We start from the raw sequence: 17,736 nt of genomic DNA on the forward strand, positions 1-17,736 counted from the left end.
CTAATTGTAAATTCATTTCATCTGCGATAACCGTTTGGAAGAGGTTATATTATCACCATACCTTGGTGTTCATTCTCTCTCCTGTAAATGGTATTTGAGTAAGAACATGGAGTACCCTGTATGGCCGAGCCGGCCTTCTTCAGACTTTGAGGTTTGCACCTCCCTACTTAGAATACATAAAATCACATTTTTCTCTTTCATTGCCAGGACTCTCTTGCCTTAGGGAAGAGTGAAGAAGAAGCACTCAAGCAATTCAAGCAAAAATTTGATGAGGCACTCAGGGAAAGTTGGACTACTAAAGTCAATTGGATGGCCCACACAGTTCGGAAAGACTACAGATCTTAACGATCAGCCTTTGCTCCTAATGTGTTTGTTGATTTTGTTTAGTTTTCATTTTGCACTTGCACTAAATTGAACATGACCCTGCCAGAGATGTTATAAAGGGAATGAAATCGTGGAACAGAGAGTTAAATTAAGAATGGGGCATCCCACAGAAAACTAATCTGAATAATCCCTGACAAGACCCCCTGCTTTTTGAATGCTTCCAAGATTCAACATGAAAAGTCAACATTATGGATAATCATTTCCTGCTGACTTTGCACGCCAAGGAATGCTACTAGAGATTGTTTTTTGTTTTTGTCTTTTTTTTTTTTTTTTAAAGTATTTGGTACTTTTCTGGAAAGATGTAAATACTTCTTTTCATATTGTGACCAAGTGTTATCACTCAGCCAACTTATCCATACCTGGGGACTAGTAGCTGTTCTTACTTTCCAAATGAGGCTTAAAAGAAAGCTTTCTTTCCTCCCTTTTTAAATTGTGTAAACTACAAATTATAATATAATTTGAAATTATGATTATTTTTCAAGAGAAATCTTTTAAACCTGTGGAAACATTAATTCTTTTGTTGATATTTATCTACCGTGATAGCATCATCTCAGCCAGAATTGCTGAAAATCTGCTTGGTGAGGCAAATATAATTTATGCTGCATATATATTTATAAAATTTCTAATGGGGGTTCTATATAAAAAGATATTATTTTGATTTTCTTCAGCCTTTGTTTTAAAGTTTTACAAAAGCAGAGATTTTTCCTAAGTTACTTTTTAGTTAATATGTGATCCAGTTCTTCCAGCTGCTTCTATAATGAGGCACATATTAATACAGTTTTTACATGGTATCTATGAAAGAGTTCACTTCATAGAGCATAATACTTGAGCAAATGTATCCAAGACAGAAAGCAGATGAACAGGAAACTATTTATGGAATAAACTCCAGACCTAAAATTCAGTGTTTTAGTAAAATGCCAGCTGTTCTTACTGTATTTATTAAAACTTGTAATAATGTGATTTTTCAAGAATATTAGTTCAAATTGAAATGTTTCATGCCACATGGAACTCTTTAATTTATTTGTTGAGGTACCATATATTTAGGGTGCTAGATTGCAGATAATGTTAATATGTGCAATAGGAACTACTGGTTTGAATGTGTAAATGGAGGCTCTTTCTGAGTACTGGCAACATCCAGCAAAACTACTGCTTATTCTCCAAAGACTATCGGGAGCTCTCAGTCCTCTATGACATGGAAAGGAGAACTGAATGTTTGCCCTGAGACTGAGTTTTCTATAGGAATTTTATTAAAAATTGTTGAATTTTGTTGTCTTCCTTAATGTTCTCAGTCAAATAAATGGGTGAGCTGGTTTTGGTTGCTCTTGGGATGTGTGGACCTCTTCTTTATGGGCAGCACAGGCCTTTGAACTTTGGCGCTGGGACCACCAGAAATGGTCAAGTCAGTAGACAAAGCAGCCTCAGGAGTAAGCTGAGGATTATGGTCTCTTCGGTGACTTCTCTCCTTGTTTCCCAGCCCATCAGGCAATATGGGAGGCCTCTTGGACTTCAGAAGCCTGAGACATGAGGGTGTCCTCACTGAGTTCCCATGCCTTTGACAAGGATCCTGAGGTCTGGGAAAATGTCCTTTCAGTTAAACTTGGTACCCAAGGCCAGGCTAGTCACGCTATAGCTCCCTTCAACTAGGCAGATGCACAGAGCACAGTTTCTCAGAAATAACTCAGCTGATTGTAGGGGAGGAGCTCTGAACTGACTGACCATTCAGTTCAGTTCTTGATGAACAGGGACTGTTCTAGACTCAGTGAGATTGCCAGGAATAGGACTGAAGAAGGACAGGTTTGTTTGGGGAGTCTCTGTCTGATAGCAGTCCACCGTTAAATACACCAGGATACGGGTCAGGGGTTTAGAAAGTGGTGAGCGTTGCCATGCAGAAGTGGGTACCACTGTTTCCAAAGACGTCTCAGCCCGTGGGTTCCTTGGTAAACATATGCTTAATCAGTGAGTGTCTTCATAAGAAAGGGAAATGAACCTGCCCAGACAGTGCTGGACCTGAGGCTGGCATGGCTCTCGACTGTCCTGCCTGCTGCCATTGACCCCCATAGATAGCAGTGGTAGCACTCTGTAGCTGCTAAGCACTCTGAGCAGGTGCTCCATACACACTTGCTGACTTGCATGTCTGATTCTCAGGGGCTTCTCCTGAGTCAGAATGATGAACGATAGCCAACGCCCACAGTGGGCTAGGGGTCTGGGCTGCAGAAACAGTTCCCTGCCTGGGGGCTGGTTACTCAGTGCCTTGGCTTCCTACCTTTGGTTCTTTCCCAAAACAAGGTCTTGGAAACCCTATTATACATTTCCATACTTGAGGACAGCATCTGTGTCCACCCAGGTCTGGGATGACAAAGGATGACTTTTAAGTTGTTTCCTGAGTATTCTCCTCATGTCTATAGTCAGACCCTGAGCTACAGAGGCTAGTATTTGCAATCCAGCTCTGCCTCTCTGACCTTGGAATAAGGTGTTTGCTTTCTTTCTCAGGGTCTGAGCTTCCTGTTTGTAGTGTACTTGATTCTGTGGAACAGGCTAGTTTAAGACTGAATGGAAATATGTGCTGAGCCCCAACTCCGAGGCAGCCTCATTTATTTCTCTGCTTCCCCCTCCTGAAGGCCACTGAAGGGAGGAATCTCATGGAAGGGTCCAGAGCTCTGTGCCTGTCTCCAGTCTTCCAGTGTCTTCTCAGTGCTGCCTTGTCCAGCCTATAGCCCTGACTGTCAGCGCCAGATCTTACCCTGAAATGCAGGGATCACTTGTCTGTAGAGGTGAAAGATTGGTCCACAAGGTGAAGAGCAGAGAGGTACTCTGCCATGTGACCCTGACTGTTGGGGCAAACAGCTTTTAGGAGGGAGGGAGCAGGGGCGTCAGTTTCCTGGAGAAGTGGGCCTCTGAGCTGAGTTCTTCAGGGACAGATAGGAGCTAGGTAAAGGGGTAGTGGGAAGGGCATAGTAGGCAAGGAGGTACAGCATATATAAAGCATGACTCATGGGCATTAACAGGATCAACAATTGCTTATTTCTACCTGCTTCTTCCCCTTCCTGCACACCAGAAAGCTGCATCTCTTCCCAAGTAGGATCATGTCATCCCGGAGCCTCCTTCTCTTTCAGTATCGGTAGTGGTTTTATTCCCTTTTCCAATGAAGAAAAAACTGTCTGACATCACTTTCTGGGTTATTAGTACATGAAAATATATAACTAATGGATTTTTGGAACTCCTGATTCCCCTTCACTTTTAACAAAACCCCGGTTTAATACATACAAGTCTGGCTATTCAGATCTTCTCCACCTTCTCTTCTACCATTTTTATTGTGGAAAAGGCACATACTGTAAATTACATAAAACAATAATACATATAATATTAGAATATAGAGCAAACCTCCAGGTCACCACCACACAGATCAAGAAACAACACTGACAGAATCTCAGAAAGCTTTCAAATTCCCCTTCCAGGTAAAGGCTCTGCCAAGGTAATTGCCATATTTTCTTTTATGGCAATCATCAGGATTCTTTCCCTCAGCATTGTGTTTTTAAGGTTCAGCCATTTAATTGCGTGTATCTCCATCCTGTATCATCACTGTATAGTATTCTAAGTTATGGATACCCTATAATTTATATGTCCTGTCTACTCTTGGGCACATGCAGGTTGTTTCTAGTTTGAGGCTATTACAAATGATGTTACTGTGATTATTAGAATTTATCTCCTATTTCACATGTGTGTGTATTTCTATGGATGTATATACTTAAGATTAAAATTGGTGGGTCACAGACTTATAGACATCTTTATATTTACCAAGTAATGCTACAATGAGTGGTTATAACAATTTATTTTCCCTTGGTACTTAATTCTTATTGCTCCACATTCTCACCAACACCCACTTAACCAACGTTTAAAGAATTTTAGCCATTTGTGTTTATAGTAAGCTAGTTTACATTTCCCTGACTAGTAATGAGATTAAATTGCTTTTTCATACCTGTTTTTAGCCAGTTGGATTTTCTCCTCTGTGAAATGCCTGCTTGTGAAAGCCACTCAGTCATGTCTGACTCTGCGACCCCATGGACTATACAGTTCATGGGATTCTCCAGGTCAGAATACTGGAGTGGGTAGCCTTTCCCTTCTCCAGGGGATCTTATCAACCCAGAGATCGAACCCAGGTCTCCCACATTGCAGGCGGATTCTTTACCATCTGAGCCACAAGAGAATAAGTCCTTTATCTGTTTACTTAGTTACTTGTCATTTTGGATTTTTGTTTTAGGAAGGATATTTTTAATTTTGGTTTTCAATTTTTGTTATGTGAAATTCTGTATATATTTTGTATACAAGCCTTATGTTTCTTCTAATAACATAAAATCTTAATTGTAATGTCCAGTTTATCATTATTTTCCTTTCTGGTTAATATCCTTTGTATAGTATTTAAGAAATCTTTCCCTATCTCAAGGTCACGAAGATATTCATCTGGATTATCCTCTGAAAGCTTAATTTTTTTCCTAATCTGTTTTGACCTGTAAACTACTTGGAACTTCTTTTTACGTATAGTGTGGTGTTTTTCCTAATACCTTTCATTTGGAAATATAATCCTCTTTCCCCACTGTTCTGTATCTCCCTTGGTTAAGCTATCTGTCCACATATGCATGAGTCTGCATCTGAACTCTAGAAGATATCCAGTAGATTTCATTTTCATGTTTTTATTTTATTTTACATAATTAAACTCATGCATAGTATTTCATGTGTGCTGGGCATACATCTAAACTATATATATTTAATCTTTTTAACAATCATGTGATAGTTCTTTCCTAATTTACAAGTGACATAATGCACAGTCACTAAGTAGGAGGCAGTATTCAAATTCAGGGAGTCTGTCTTAAGTGTCCATGCCCTTTACTCACAGTTATCTGTGATGCCTCAGTCTACATTTCAGAATCTACTTCCTAGTTGCACCAAATATGAAAATTTTAAATGGAGTTGAGGTGATCTGACATACTCAGAATGTTGACTCTTACAATCCATGACAATAGAATATCTATCCACAGTGATTTGACTAGAGGTACTAGCATCACCTTGGAACTGAGCTGAATGCAAATTCTTGACCCCCACCTCAGAACTAAATCAGAAATTTGAGAGTTGGAATCCAGCAACCTGTGTTTTAACAGTTTTAACTAAAGTTTCAGGGCTATCAATAGATACTGATGTTTCTATTTAGCAGTCATTAGAATTCTTATTAAGTAACCATTTATAGAAATCATTTTTGATTTTGCATATATCATGTGAAAATGATTAGTAGCTTTATTTCTTCTTTTCCATTCCCTTCAGCATTTTATTTCTTTTTCTTGCCCTTCTGCACTGGTTAGGAATTCCAACAAAAGATGAATAGAAGCAGTATTTAACCTTTTGCTGATCTCAAAGGGAAAATCTTCAATAGGTACGGTGTTTACTTTGGAATCTGGATCTTTTACCAGGTTAAAGAAGCATGTTTCAGTTCCCACAGGACTTGTTTCAAAAATCATGAAGAATGCTGAATATTATTAAGTTATTTTTCTATATTTTACAAAAATGATCATATAATTGTTCTCATTTGGTGAGTTATATCACTGTGTGCAAGCTACTTGCTCAGTTGTGTCCTACTCTTTGAAACCCCAGGAACTGTAGCCTGCCAGGTTCTTCTGTCCATGAGATTTCCCAGACACGAATAATAGAGTGAGTTGCCATTTACTCCTCCAGAGGATCTTCCCAACAGAGTTCAAACCCACATCTACTTTTTACGACTGAACCACTTGAGAAACACTGAGTTATATTGATTGATGTTCATATATTTAACCAAACAATTACATTTCTGGAATGAGCTCAAATTGATTGTGATGTATAATTTAAAAAATATATATATTCCTGGATTATATTTGCTAATAATTGATTTGAGATTTCTCTATTTTCATCAGTTGGATTGGTTGCATAAATTTTTTTAAGGTGTGTTTCAGCTTTTGTCACTAAGTTTTCCGTGACCTTACAACACAGGTAAGGTTTGCATTATTTCTTAAATGTTTAATAGAATCTTGGTAGTGACCTTATCTCTGATGTTTCTTTGAGGTATGGATTTAGTTTCTTTAATAGCTAGAAGAAAATTAGATTATAAAAACATGTTTCGAAGAGTTGTGATTTTCTAGTATGTGTCCATTTCACCTACCGTTTCAAACTTATTTTTCTAAGATAATCCGTATGTTAAGAGTTTATTTATGTTGCAGGATTGATAGTGATATCCTCTTTTCATTCTTGGTTTTGGTTAGTGCCTTCTCTGTTTTCTCAGTTACTTTCACTAGAAGTTTTTCAATTGTCTTACAAAAATCAGTTTTTGGCTTTTGATCCTCTGTTGTTTATTTGTTTTCTACTCTCCTTTTATCCCTATTATTTCCTTCTTTGTACTTTATTTAGGTTTGTTTTGCTATTATTCCTCTCTTACATCTTTATAAGAAGGTTGCTTAGCTGCTCAGTTTTAGCTTTTATGATAACAATCTTTATCTGCATCCTATAAATTTTGATATGAAGACTTTTCATCACAATTCAGTAGAAAATATTTCTAAAATTATCATCTTGGTGTCTTTGTGACCTGCAGGTTACTTTGAAGTATATTTATTTCCAAATACACATGTATTTTATTATTATCACTTTGTTACTGTTTTTTAGATATGATGGCATTCATAGGACATGAGTTTAAATTCTTTCAAAATTGTGGAACTTACTTTTTATGACAAAATATTGTCATTATGACATTTCAAGTTTCATAAATGTTCAGTGTGCATATGAAAAAAATCCCTATTTAAGTTACAGAACAGCTCTTTTACATATGTTCATTAGAACTATTCTGCTATTAAATTTATTTATTTTTACTGAATTTTTGCCTAGCATTTATAAAAGTGGTAAGTTAAAATATCCTACTATAATTTTGAATTTGCCTATACTGGTTATGTCCATTTTTATTTTATAGTTTGAAACAATATTATTAATTGAATCCAAATTTAGAGATGATTTATTTTTGTTCTTCAGTCATTCAGTCGTGTCTGACTCTTTGTTTCCCTGTGGACTGCAGTATGCCAGACTTCCCTGTCCTTCACCATCTTCTGGAACTTGCTGAAACTCATGTCCATCGAGTCAGTGATGCCATCAACCATCTCATCCTCTGTTGCCCCATTCTTCTTCTACCTTCTATCTTTCCAAGCATCAGGGTTTTTTCCAGTGAGTCAAATCTTCACATCAGATGGCCAAAAGTTTGGGGCATCAACTTCAACATCAGTCCTGCCAATGAATGTTTAGGACTGGTTTCCTTTAGGATGGACTGGTTGGATCTCCTTGCAATCCAAGGGGACATAAGCTGTAGGTATCACTTTGAATCATTAGTGTATAAAACCTAAGTGAGATTATCAGGCTAGCTAAATATTTAAAGTAGGGTTCATCCCAGGAAAGAGAGATGGTTCTGGTTTAGAAAGAAACATCAGTGAAGTTGATCACATTAATGGATGAAAGGGAAAAAAATAACTTGAGTAGCTCAATAGATATGAGAAAGTATATAGACTTATCCAGGTATAATGTTTACTGGTACTTGTATCATTTTTCCAGACAACACAAGAACCTAGAACTCTTTAAATCTGTTTAAGTTTCTATCAACCTATATGCTGTTGTATTGGATTTTAATCATATATCAGCCTTAAATCCCACAAGAAAATATTATTTTATACAGCCATTGTTCATTAAATATACAATTAACCCTTGAACAGCATGGAGGCTGTGGGAGCCAATATCCCGCACAATCAGAAATCTGAATGTAACTTTAGTCACCTGCTCCCTATATGTGGTTCTATATCCACAGATTCAGTTAACTGTGGATCATTTAGTATACTTCAGTCCAAGGGCAGAATGGCTCAAAAGTAAAGAATCTGCCTGCAATGCAAGAGACCTGGATTCAGTCCCTGCGTCAGGAAGATTCCCCTGGAGAAGAGAATGGCAACCCACTCCACTGTTCTTGCCTGGAGAACTGCATGGACAGAGGAGCGTGGCAGGCTATAGTTCATGGTCTCACCAAGAATTGAACATGATTGAGTGACTAATACTTTCACTTTACCTATATATGGTTCTATATCCACAGATTCCATCAACTGTGGATCATTAGTATACTTTAGTATGTATTTATTGGGGAAAAGAAAGTTTGTTGTAAGTGGACCTGTGTAAGTCCAACCCATTTTGTTCAAGGGTCAACTGTATATTTTTACTATTATCATTACTTTTTATCTTTTATTATCCTGCGTTTTCAAGTTTTCATCTGGGATAGTTTTTATCTTAGACCAAAGAATACCCTTTCATAATTCCTAAAGGTTCTCTAGTCTTTTATTTTTTTTTAGTTTAGTTTATTTTCTGCAGCACTGGGTCTTCATTGCTTTGCATGGGCTTTCTCTAGTTGTGGTGAATAGGCACTAGTCTTCCTTGTGGTGTGAGTGCTTCTCATTGTGGTGGCTTCTCTTTTGAGGAGCACAGGCTCTAGGTGCTTGGGCTTCAGTAGTTGCAGCAAGTGGGTTCAGTAGTTGTGACTAGCAGGCTTTAGGGTGTGGGCTCAGTAGTTGCGGCACATGGGCCTAGTTGCTCTGTGACATGTGAAATCTTCCTGGACCAGGGATCAAGCCCGTGTACCCTGCACTGGCAGGAGGATGCTTAATCACTGCACTACCAGGGAAGTCCTAAGTTGTTCTCCACTTGATTAATTTGCTCAGCTTTTATTTGTCTGATTACTAAATGGTACTTGTGCTGGGTACAGAAATTTAGCTTGGTAGTTACTTATTTCAGCACTTTGGAGGATTTTTTCCAATGTTCTCTTATTTCTATTATTTCTGTTAAGAAATTAACTATTTTTAATATGCATTTTTTCCCACTAGACACTTTTACAAATTTTTATGTTTTTCTTCAGTTTTTAGCAGTTTTCCTATGATATACCGAGGGCTGGTTTTCTTTCTACTTGGTGTCTGCAGATTTTCCTCCGTCTATTGCTTGCTACCTTTTCTCATTTGGAAAATTCTTTTCAAATCTACTTTTTCATAATTCTCTGTCTTTTTAGAATTCTGTTTACACATATTTGACCTTTAACTACATATAGTCTATATTTTAATTACTCTTCTCTATAATCTCTTTTCTCCTAGATATTTTTCTCCTACTATTATTAGTATTTTTCTCCTAGATATTTTCTTCTCACCTATTTCCCAATTAATTATTTTTCTGATTTTGTGTTATTAATTTCATAATTAAACTTTTCAGTTCTACAGCTTCTAATATGGTTCTTTTCAAACTTTCCTATGCCTTTTTATGTTTTTTTGTTCTCTGAATTTTTCGGAGTTGTCTTTTTATTACCATGAACATTTTAAACATAATCATTTTGAACTTTATATCTAATGAATTCTTAATCTATAAATCATATAGGTCTCTTTCTATTGTTGGTTATTTCTGTTGATGCCCATTCATATATTTTGACCAGTTTTTCAGTTGTTAGCAAGAGATTTGTCAGCATTACCTCTTCCACATTTATTCCATCCTCTACTAATTATTTGCCCATTTTCATATGGCTTCTGCCTCATTTCATTGAGGCTTATTTTATTGATTTTGTCACCAAAGTGTGAGAGGGGGTACCCTTTCTTCCATATCTTGGTCATTGCTCCTTCAAATATCTTTAAAATAATACTCCTAATCATAAATTAATTTGAGCATTAAAAAATATATTTATTTGCTATTTGAATTTCCTTTTCTGCAAATAGGCTATTAATATTCTTTATCCATTTTACAATTAGCCCAACTTTTCTTATCAGTTTTTAAGAGCTTTTTACATATATGTTGACTCTTGTCATCTCCATTACAAGTTTCTTCCCCTAGTCTATTATTTGTATATTGGCTTTGCTTATGGTATCCTTTACTATAGAACATTTAGATTTCTAGATAATCAAAGTTTGTCTTTTGCTTGATAGCTTTCCCTTGCCTAAATGCTATAGCCCTTCAGGATTTAATTGTCCTTTTTCATTTCTCTACAACCTTCCTAGTTGATGTTACTCCTTTCCATTGCATTAAATCTCTTCTATATGCTAATGATGTTCATTTTATATCTCCATTCCAAATCTCTCCTCTGAGCTGGCTACAGTAATACAAATCCGGCATTTGAGCCGGGAACTGAAAATGTAGTCCGCCTTTTGACTAAGAGTTGGGTTGCTAACAATAGCATTTTTGAAGATGTCATTGAGACAAGAGGGACAGAATATGCTGGTCTGTACGAGGACATCTCCACTCAAGGCTGGTTTATTGGACCGATGTGTGCAGTTGCTCTGCTCACACTAATATTGCTAACTGTTTGCTTCGTGAGGAGGAACAGAGGTGGGAAGTACTCAGTGAAAGAAAAGGAGGATCTTCATCCAAACCCTGAAGTTCAGTCAGCGAAAGATGAAAGCTTTGGAGAATACAGTGACAGTGACGAAAAACCTCTCAAAGGCAGCCATCGGTCCCTTACCAGGGATATGCTGGCCACAGAGAGTGCCGACAGCTGAGTGGAGTACGGAGAAGGCGACCACGGTCTCTTCAAAGAGGATGGCTCTTTTATTGGTGCCTATGCTGGGTCTAAGGAGAAAGGATCTGTGGAAAGCAATGGAAGTTCCCCCGCAACGTTTCCACTCCGGGCATAAACAGAGCACGTGGCAACAAACCAGTGCTTCACACCAACCTTCCAGAGTTAACTGTTCAAGGGAACAAGAACTTCCTTATAGAATAGAAACATTCTGGCAGAAGCTTTCACCCAGAATTCAAACATCCTACAACTCTGTTAAGAAAAAGAGCACTGCCTTGAAAAAGTGAAAATACCTAGCACTATAGGCCTGTAGTTTGTTGGGTTTTTTTTTCAGATGCTCAAAATGCAAACCACGAAAACAAATCCTGTATTTAGGTTCACCTCAACTGAATCCAAAGTCTCCATCCGGTGAAATGCATACCTGCCTGGTTCCACTCTTCACTGTGTTTGCATAGATGTTGCTGCCTTCTGGGTTTTCTGCATATGCACATGTGTACTCAGTCTCGGAGAACTCTCCGGGACTTCACTTCATGATAGGTTAAAAGATGGTAAGCCACCTGGTTATTTAAGCTGTAAAGAGGAATATGAATGTCTTATTAAATAACACTTCACTGAATATATATAATCTAAATTTATTATTTAAAACGTTACTAGCAGAAGTCTTAGGTGAACAATCAGCTAGTATTTATTGAGCTCCTAACTCTTTGCCCAGAGATATGGTCTTGCTTAAACAGAATTCTTTCAGTTTCAACATGAACTTTGTTTCTGTCGGTTATGACACCTAAAAACATCTTTGTTTTTTATGGTTTTTTTGGACTCAATTCAGCTACAAAAGAAGCAGTGGTCAGAAGGTTATCTTACGAAAGAACAGGCAAGAGAGGTGTCTGTGATGCTGGGTTCTGATAACTATCTATTTGACATCTTCATTCCTAAATTGACTGCTTTTACATTTTCTCTATGTTTGTAAAATGGTATGTTCCATATATTTCGTGAATGCATTGTACATATTATGTTAATATTTACACAGTTTAAAATAGAGATTGTTTTATTTTGAAGTGAGAAGAACATTAACAGGCATGTCTGTACAGCTAGAGTATATAGTAATATACCATTTTTCATCAGTCCACAGCTACGACCAATAACATGAGATTCCCAAACTGAAGACTTTGTACAAAGCATTTGGATTTTGTTCTTATATGCTTTTCCAACAATCTCAAAATAAAATATCATATAAATATTGAGGGCAATGTTTTCATATTTTTAAAGTAAATTTTTGTTGTTGAGTGTACTCCTACCCCAGCCTGCCAAACAGAAAATCCGTTTGTAGCATAAATTCCTATACATACGTTTGCCTATATCACATTTTAAGAATCTTCAGGGTGGGATATTTTTCTGTGTTCTCCTTCTGTCAAAGCTAGTACAAATTCAGAGAATTCATTTCCTGCTATGTGAGGTACTCGTCCTTCTAAAATTGTACATGAGAGCGGTTTAGAAATACTACGAAGGACTGTGCATGTGTGTCAGTAAAATTCAGTGCTGAGCTTCCCATTTTATGGAAATATTTCATAACCTTACCATTAAATCCTTAAGTATATTTCTGAAGTATGTTTACGTGAAACCAGCTCATAGGTTTTACTTTCATTTTTGAACTCTACCCATTGGTATATATTGTTCAAGCCTTGACTTCTATTCCTGTAGCCCATTCTCTTTCTTGTGGACCATAATGAGGGATTGTGTATAATAGTCAAGCAGTAATCCACGCTGAATATCTAATTATCATTTTAAACCTTGTGTGTCCTCCCAAATGGATAGGCAGCAAAAAAGAATGTCTTACTTACAACAATACTTGGTGGGCTCAGGACTTGACCACACTTCTGATGTAAGGATTTCCAAAGTGGGAAGGCTCTGTGGTCCTCAAGCTGGGTATGAGGAGCCACATATCTATCCAGCACCTTGAGCTTGATCCCCATCTAATTTTAAGGCAGAGCTTTTCTCAAGGAAGAGTCATCATGTTCTGACTTACCAGGGGGGAATTTCTGGTACTCAGCTATCAGTGAGGCCAAGGTTAGGACTTCTCCCTGAGTTTAGTTCCTCTAGTATCCCGGTTCCTCATCTTTGTCATCAGCTGAAAATGTTTCTGCAGGTTGGACATAGTCTCAAAAATGCATTAGGATTAATATAAATTTAATCACCTTTCAATTAGAAATTTACACAAATGATGTTTTATTTTCCTGGATCATAGAGTTCTTTAACTTGTGAGCAATAAGCATGTTCCTGCTCATATTTTCTGAATGTCCAAAACATATGGATTTGAAAAACGAGATTGCTTTAAGATTGCCTTTAGCTATGACTCTTCATTACCCTGTTTCAATAGCATTTGGTTTCTGCTGGGAATCTGCACAGAAGGAATAGGTGTATGACTAACTTTCTCTAGCCTACAGCCAATATTATTTCAATGTAATAGATTGTATATAATCTCCAGGGTTGATGGTGGGGTCAGTTCCTAGGGAGCTGTTCAAGGGTTAGGAAAACACAAGTTCTCTTCCTGGTACCAGCACTGATGTTGTATGTAAACCTTAGGCAAGTTGCTTGACCCCTTTGCTTCAAACTGTCTCAACTTTAAAGTGCTAACAATTATCTCAGTTACCTTATCTCTGTCACAGGGTGTTCTTTTGTATGAAGAAAAATTTGAAAATGATAAAAGCTAAGATGCCTTTTAACTTCATAAACAAACCTATAATCTAATGATACGTCAAAAAGTCACTCCACACATACCAACTTTTTTCCTGTGAACACATAAATATATTTTTATAGAAAAATCTACAGGAAATAAATCTGCTCAGTGAGCAGTATGGTTTGCACATGCCATCCGAAGTTATTAATCAGAAGGAAATTAAGCAGGGTCTTTGCTATACAAAAGTGTTTTTCACTAATTTTGCATGTGTTTATAAGAAAATGTGAATTTGGTGGATTTATTCTGTTGGTAAAAAGGCATCTGATATTTTAGATGTATCCATATTTATAAAAGTGTAAAGCACAATGGAATTATGCTGGAAGTCTCAAATAATATTTTTCCTACTTTATATTCATGGAAGAGATGAGCTAAAGAGAGAACAATAATGAGAAATGGTGGTGTGTTTTTCTAAGCATTTAAGACATACTTGCCAATTGAAACCCTAAAAATGTTTACATGTCATTAAGGTTTGATTCTTGTAATAATTTTAAATTGATTATGAATGAATTGGGTCTGTAATCTGTGGTAGTATGTATCCTAGTTCCCATAGTGAAATAAGTAGGGTTGTGCCAAAGCTTACTTTGTTTATATCTTAAATTGTTGGATTACATCATCAAAGCAGATAAAAGATATGCAGAACTGGTTTACCTGATTTTCTTCTGGCTAGAATTAATATTCATAGTAGAACCTTATTAAAATGTGTTTGTATTGTAGGTGGTGTTTGTATTATGCTTATGAATATGTATGGTTTAAAAATATTTTCAGTATACAAGAAATTCAACTTTCCCAATAAACGTTCAACTTCACGTACTCTTAAAAAAAAAAAAAAGTAATACAAATCCCACTGCCCTTCATCTGTGAGGGTGCTAGATCCTGGGCATACAGCAGTACGTGAGCCCTGCCTTCAGAGCTCATTAGAGGATATAAATAGTGTGTGAAGCATGACTGGGAGACTTGTTGACCTGTTGCACATTTTGTACTGCTATCATGGAACGACTACAGTCACGGGATTATGTATCAACAGAAAAATAGTCAAAAGAAATGAAAAAGGTAATTCTTGAGAAAGGACACCTGAATGGCCAATAAACATGTAAGACACCCAATTAGTGATCAGAGAAAATTAAAATGACATACCATTTTTTAAAAAGATTGGCATAATTCTGAGCTCCTGATTATATCAAATTTTGAGGATTTGAGGTAAAAAATTCTGCTGGTCAAAGTTTATAGTGGCACAATCACCTTTAAGAGCATTTTGATAAATCGCCAATAAGATCTTTCATTCAGCAATTCTACTTTGTGATGTACCTACAGCAGTGCTTCTCAATCTTTGATGTACATACACATCACCACAGGATCTAGTTAAAACCAATTTCTAGGTTGTTAGGCTGGAAAGTTCTGAGATTCTGGTTTTTTTTCTTCTTTATCTTCTTTTCCTTTTTAAATTGGAGTATAGTTGCTTTACATTGCTGGGTCAGTTTCTGCTGTACAGCCAGGCAAGTGAATCAGTCATACATATATCCCCACTGTTTTTGGATTTCTTTCCCATTTAGGTCACCATAGAGCATCGAGTAGAGTTCCATGCAGTAGAGTCTCATTACTTATCTATTTTATAAACAGTAGTGTATATATGTCAGGCCCAATCTCCCAATTCATGAGATTCTTAATTTCTGACAAGCTCCTAGGTGACGTCATTGTTGCTGGTCCAGGGACACAGTTTAAATAGCTAAGCCCAAGAGAAACTCTGGCATATCCTCAAGGGACATACACAGAGACACAAAGATGTTTGTTAGAGCTCTGATGCTATAGTGATCATTTGAAAACTACTGAGGCAAGTGGATGGCAAATTCACATGGTTGAATGCAAGAGTTAGAAGGCACTGAAGTTACATGTACACCCCAGATCTGTCTTAAAATCAGTACTGAATGGGAAAAAGGCAAGTTTCAAGAAGAATCTATAGAATCTAACATTTAAAATTTTAAGTAATATTTTTAGGGCTGTACACCTATACAGATAAAGAATACAGACTTGTATGGGAATAATAAGTTCATGATAGTGATTACTTGGGCAAGGGAGAAGTATGGGTATAGCAAGGGCATGTGGCTCTTCAGTTGTGTTTTAATGCTTTAATTACTAAACTAGATGATAGATGCACCCAGCAAAATAATACAAGGCTTGTCATATTACTTTCTATTTTTTGTATATCTAAACCATCCCATTAAACTAAACAAAACAAATAGCTTTATTTGTTAGGATGGAGAAATTGAGGCTCAAGAACTTAAAAATAGAAGATATAAACTGCCTTATAAATAATTTGTATTCTGATTGCATGTTGAAATTAAATTTTGTATATTAGGTAAATAAAATACAGTATTAAAAGAAAACCTTTGGTGCTGAAGTTCAAACATAGGCTGTACCCCTTCCTCATTAACATGCTGCTTTAAATTTACCAAACCAACCAAAAAATATGAGTTCACCGAGTCAAAGGCAAACTACCTTCACAAGGTTTAATCTTCAAAAGACTGAATTAGAGTTCAAAACAAAGTGACTCAAAATAATTGGTTTACTTTGGGACATGGCACAAAATATTTTTTGTACCAGACAAAATATGGCTATTAAAAGACGCCCTTTATTCAAGGGAAATGAAAACCACCACACCCAAATACTTGAAAGCAAATGCAAAATGAGTTTAATAAGCCTCAGAAGTGTCTCTCTTAGTTCATCTCCTGGTCTTTCAGTGGCAGTGAAGGAAAGTGTGGAATGGCATGGGAAAAGCAAGAGGATGGTTTTTGTAAAGCTGGTGTGCTGATCTGCCAGTCATAAGGCTTCAAATAAAACAAATGTCAGAGTAGGCAACGCATGAAGCCAGGCAGGCCACCTTCCCTCACTGTTCTCCTCACAGTTTCTCTGTCTTATGTTAGAGCATGGTTGTACCTCTGTTCTGCCACACATCTCTTAGAAATGAGTGAGTGGCAGGGGGAGAGTAGTAAAGCTAATGGGGTTTAGCATTTGAAAAACCTGGGCTTAAACCCTGACTGTGCTAGCACAAAACAATTCACTAAACTTGAGAAAATGTCTCTAGGCCAGTGCTGTTCAGTTGAACTTGGTGTGATCATGGAAATGTTCTGTTTGTCCAGCGTGGTAGCTGCTAGCTTTGTGTGACTGCTGAGGACCTGAAATGTGGTCGGTGTGATAGAGGAATTGAGTGTTTTTCACTCAATTGTATCTCAATTAATTTAACTTGAATAGTTACCTGACTAATGGCTACTATATGGGATAGAAAAAGTCTAGAAAATGGAATATTCTCCCTCTCATGGAGGATCCCCATGTGATAATAGACATGAAATACCCTGATAAAAGGTTCTTCTATTAAACTGTCCTGCCTTGAAAGAACTTCAGAGATGAAGTTCTCTGTGAAGTCTGTGAGTCTGCCTGAGTGGGCCTCCTTCATTCACAAAATGCTAACACTGGTGCTACCTCCACATAGGCATTCAACTCTGACTTTTTAAACACTTCCTGACGATGCAACTGATGCTGTCTGGTGTAAAGAAGCTTTGCTTCTTCCTCTTTTCTGGGGGGGCCTCGTGGTGATGAAATGAAAACAATTACATTTTCAGAAACCTATTCTTAATTAAATTTTTATGTGACACTATTTGACATTTCCTTAAGTTTCTGAAAATTTCTCATTTTCTCCAATTAAGCTAATATCATTGAACAACAACTGCTTTAAACTAGACTATCTGCACAGGTTAAAAACATACAAAGAGGACTTCCCTGGTGGTCCAGTGGTTAAGAATCTACCTGCCAAGGCAGGGGACATGGATTTGATTCCTGGTCCGGGAAGATCCCACATGCCATGGAGCAACAAAGTCCGAGCACCACAACTACTGAGCCTGATCTCGGAGGGAGAGCAGTGAATGGTCCTGAAGAGAGATCTTAGTTCCCTGCCCAGGAATTAAACCCGAGTAGCCTGAATGGAGAAGGCAATGGCAGCCCACTTCAGTACTCTTGCCTGGAAAATCCCATGGACGGAGAAGCCTGG

The 17,736-nt window shown here is 37.2% G+C and overlaps 1 protein-coding gene across 1 annotated transcript in view; it reads left to right on the forward strand.

The window, feature by feature from the left end:
- The window catches only part of PIK3CB (phosphatidylinositol-4,5-bisphosphate 3-kinase catalytic subunit beta), a 187,454-nt gene extending 182,685 nt beyond the window's left edge, over positions 1-4,769 (forward strand). Inside the window, exon 24 of the mRNA XM_065942782.1 lies at positions 208-4,769. Coding sequence (XP_065798854.1) covers positions 208-345 — 138 coding nt within the window. The 3' untranslated portion in view covers positions 346-4,769. The remainder of the gene's footprint in view (positions 1-207) is intronic.
- The last annotated feature ends 12,967 nt before the right edge of the window (positions 4,770-17,736 follow it).

Source organism: Muntiacus reevesi, chromosome 8 (genome assembly GCF_963930625.1).
Source record: "Muntiacus reevesi chromosome 8, mMunRee1.1, whole genome shotgun sequence".
NCBI classification, from domain to species: Eukaryota; Metazoa; Chordata; class Mammalia; order Artiodactyla; family Cervidae; genus Muntiacus; species Muntiacus reevesi.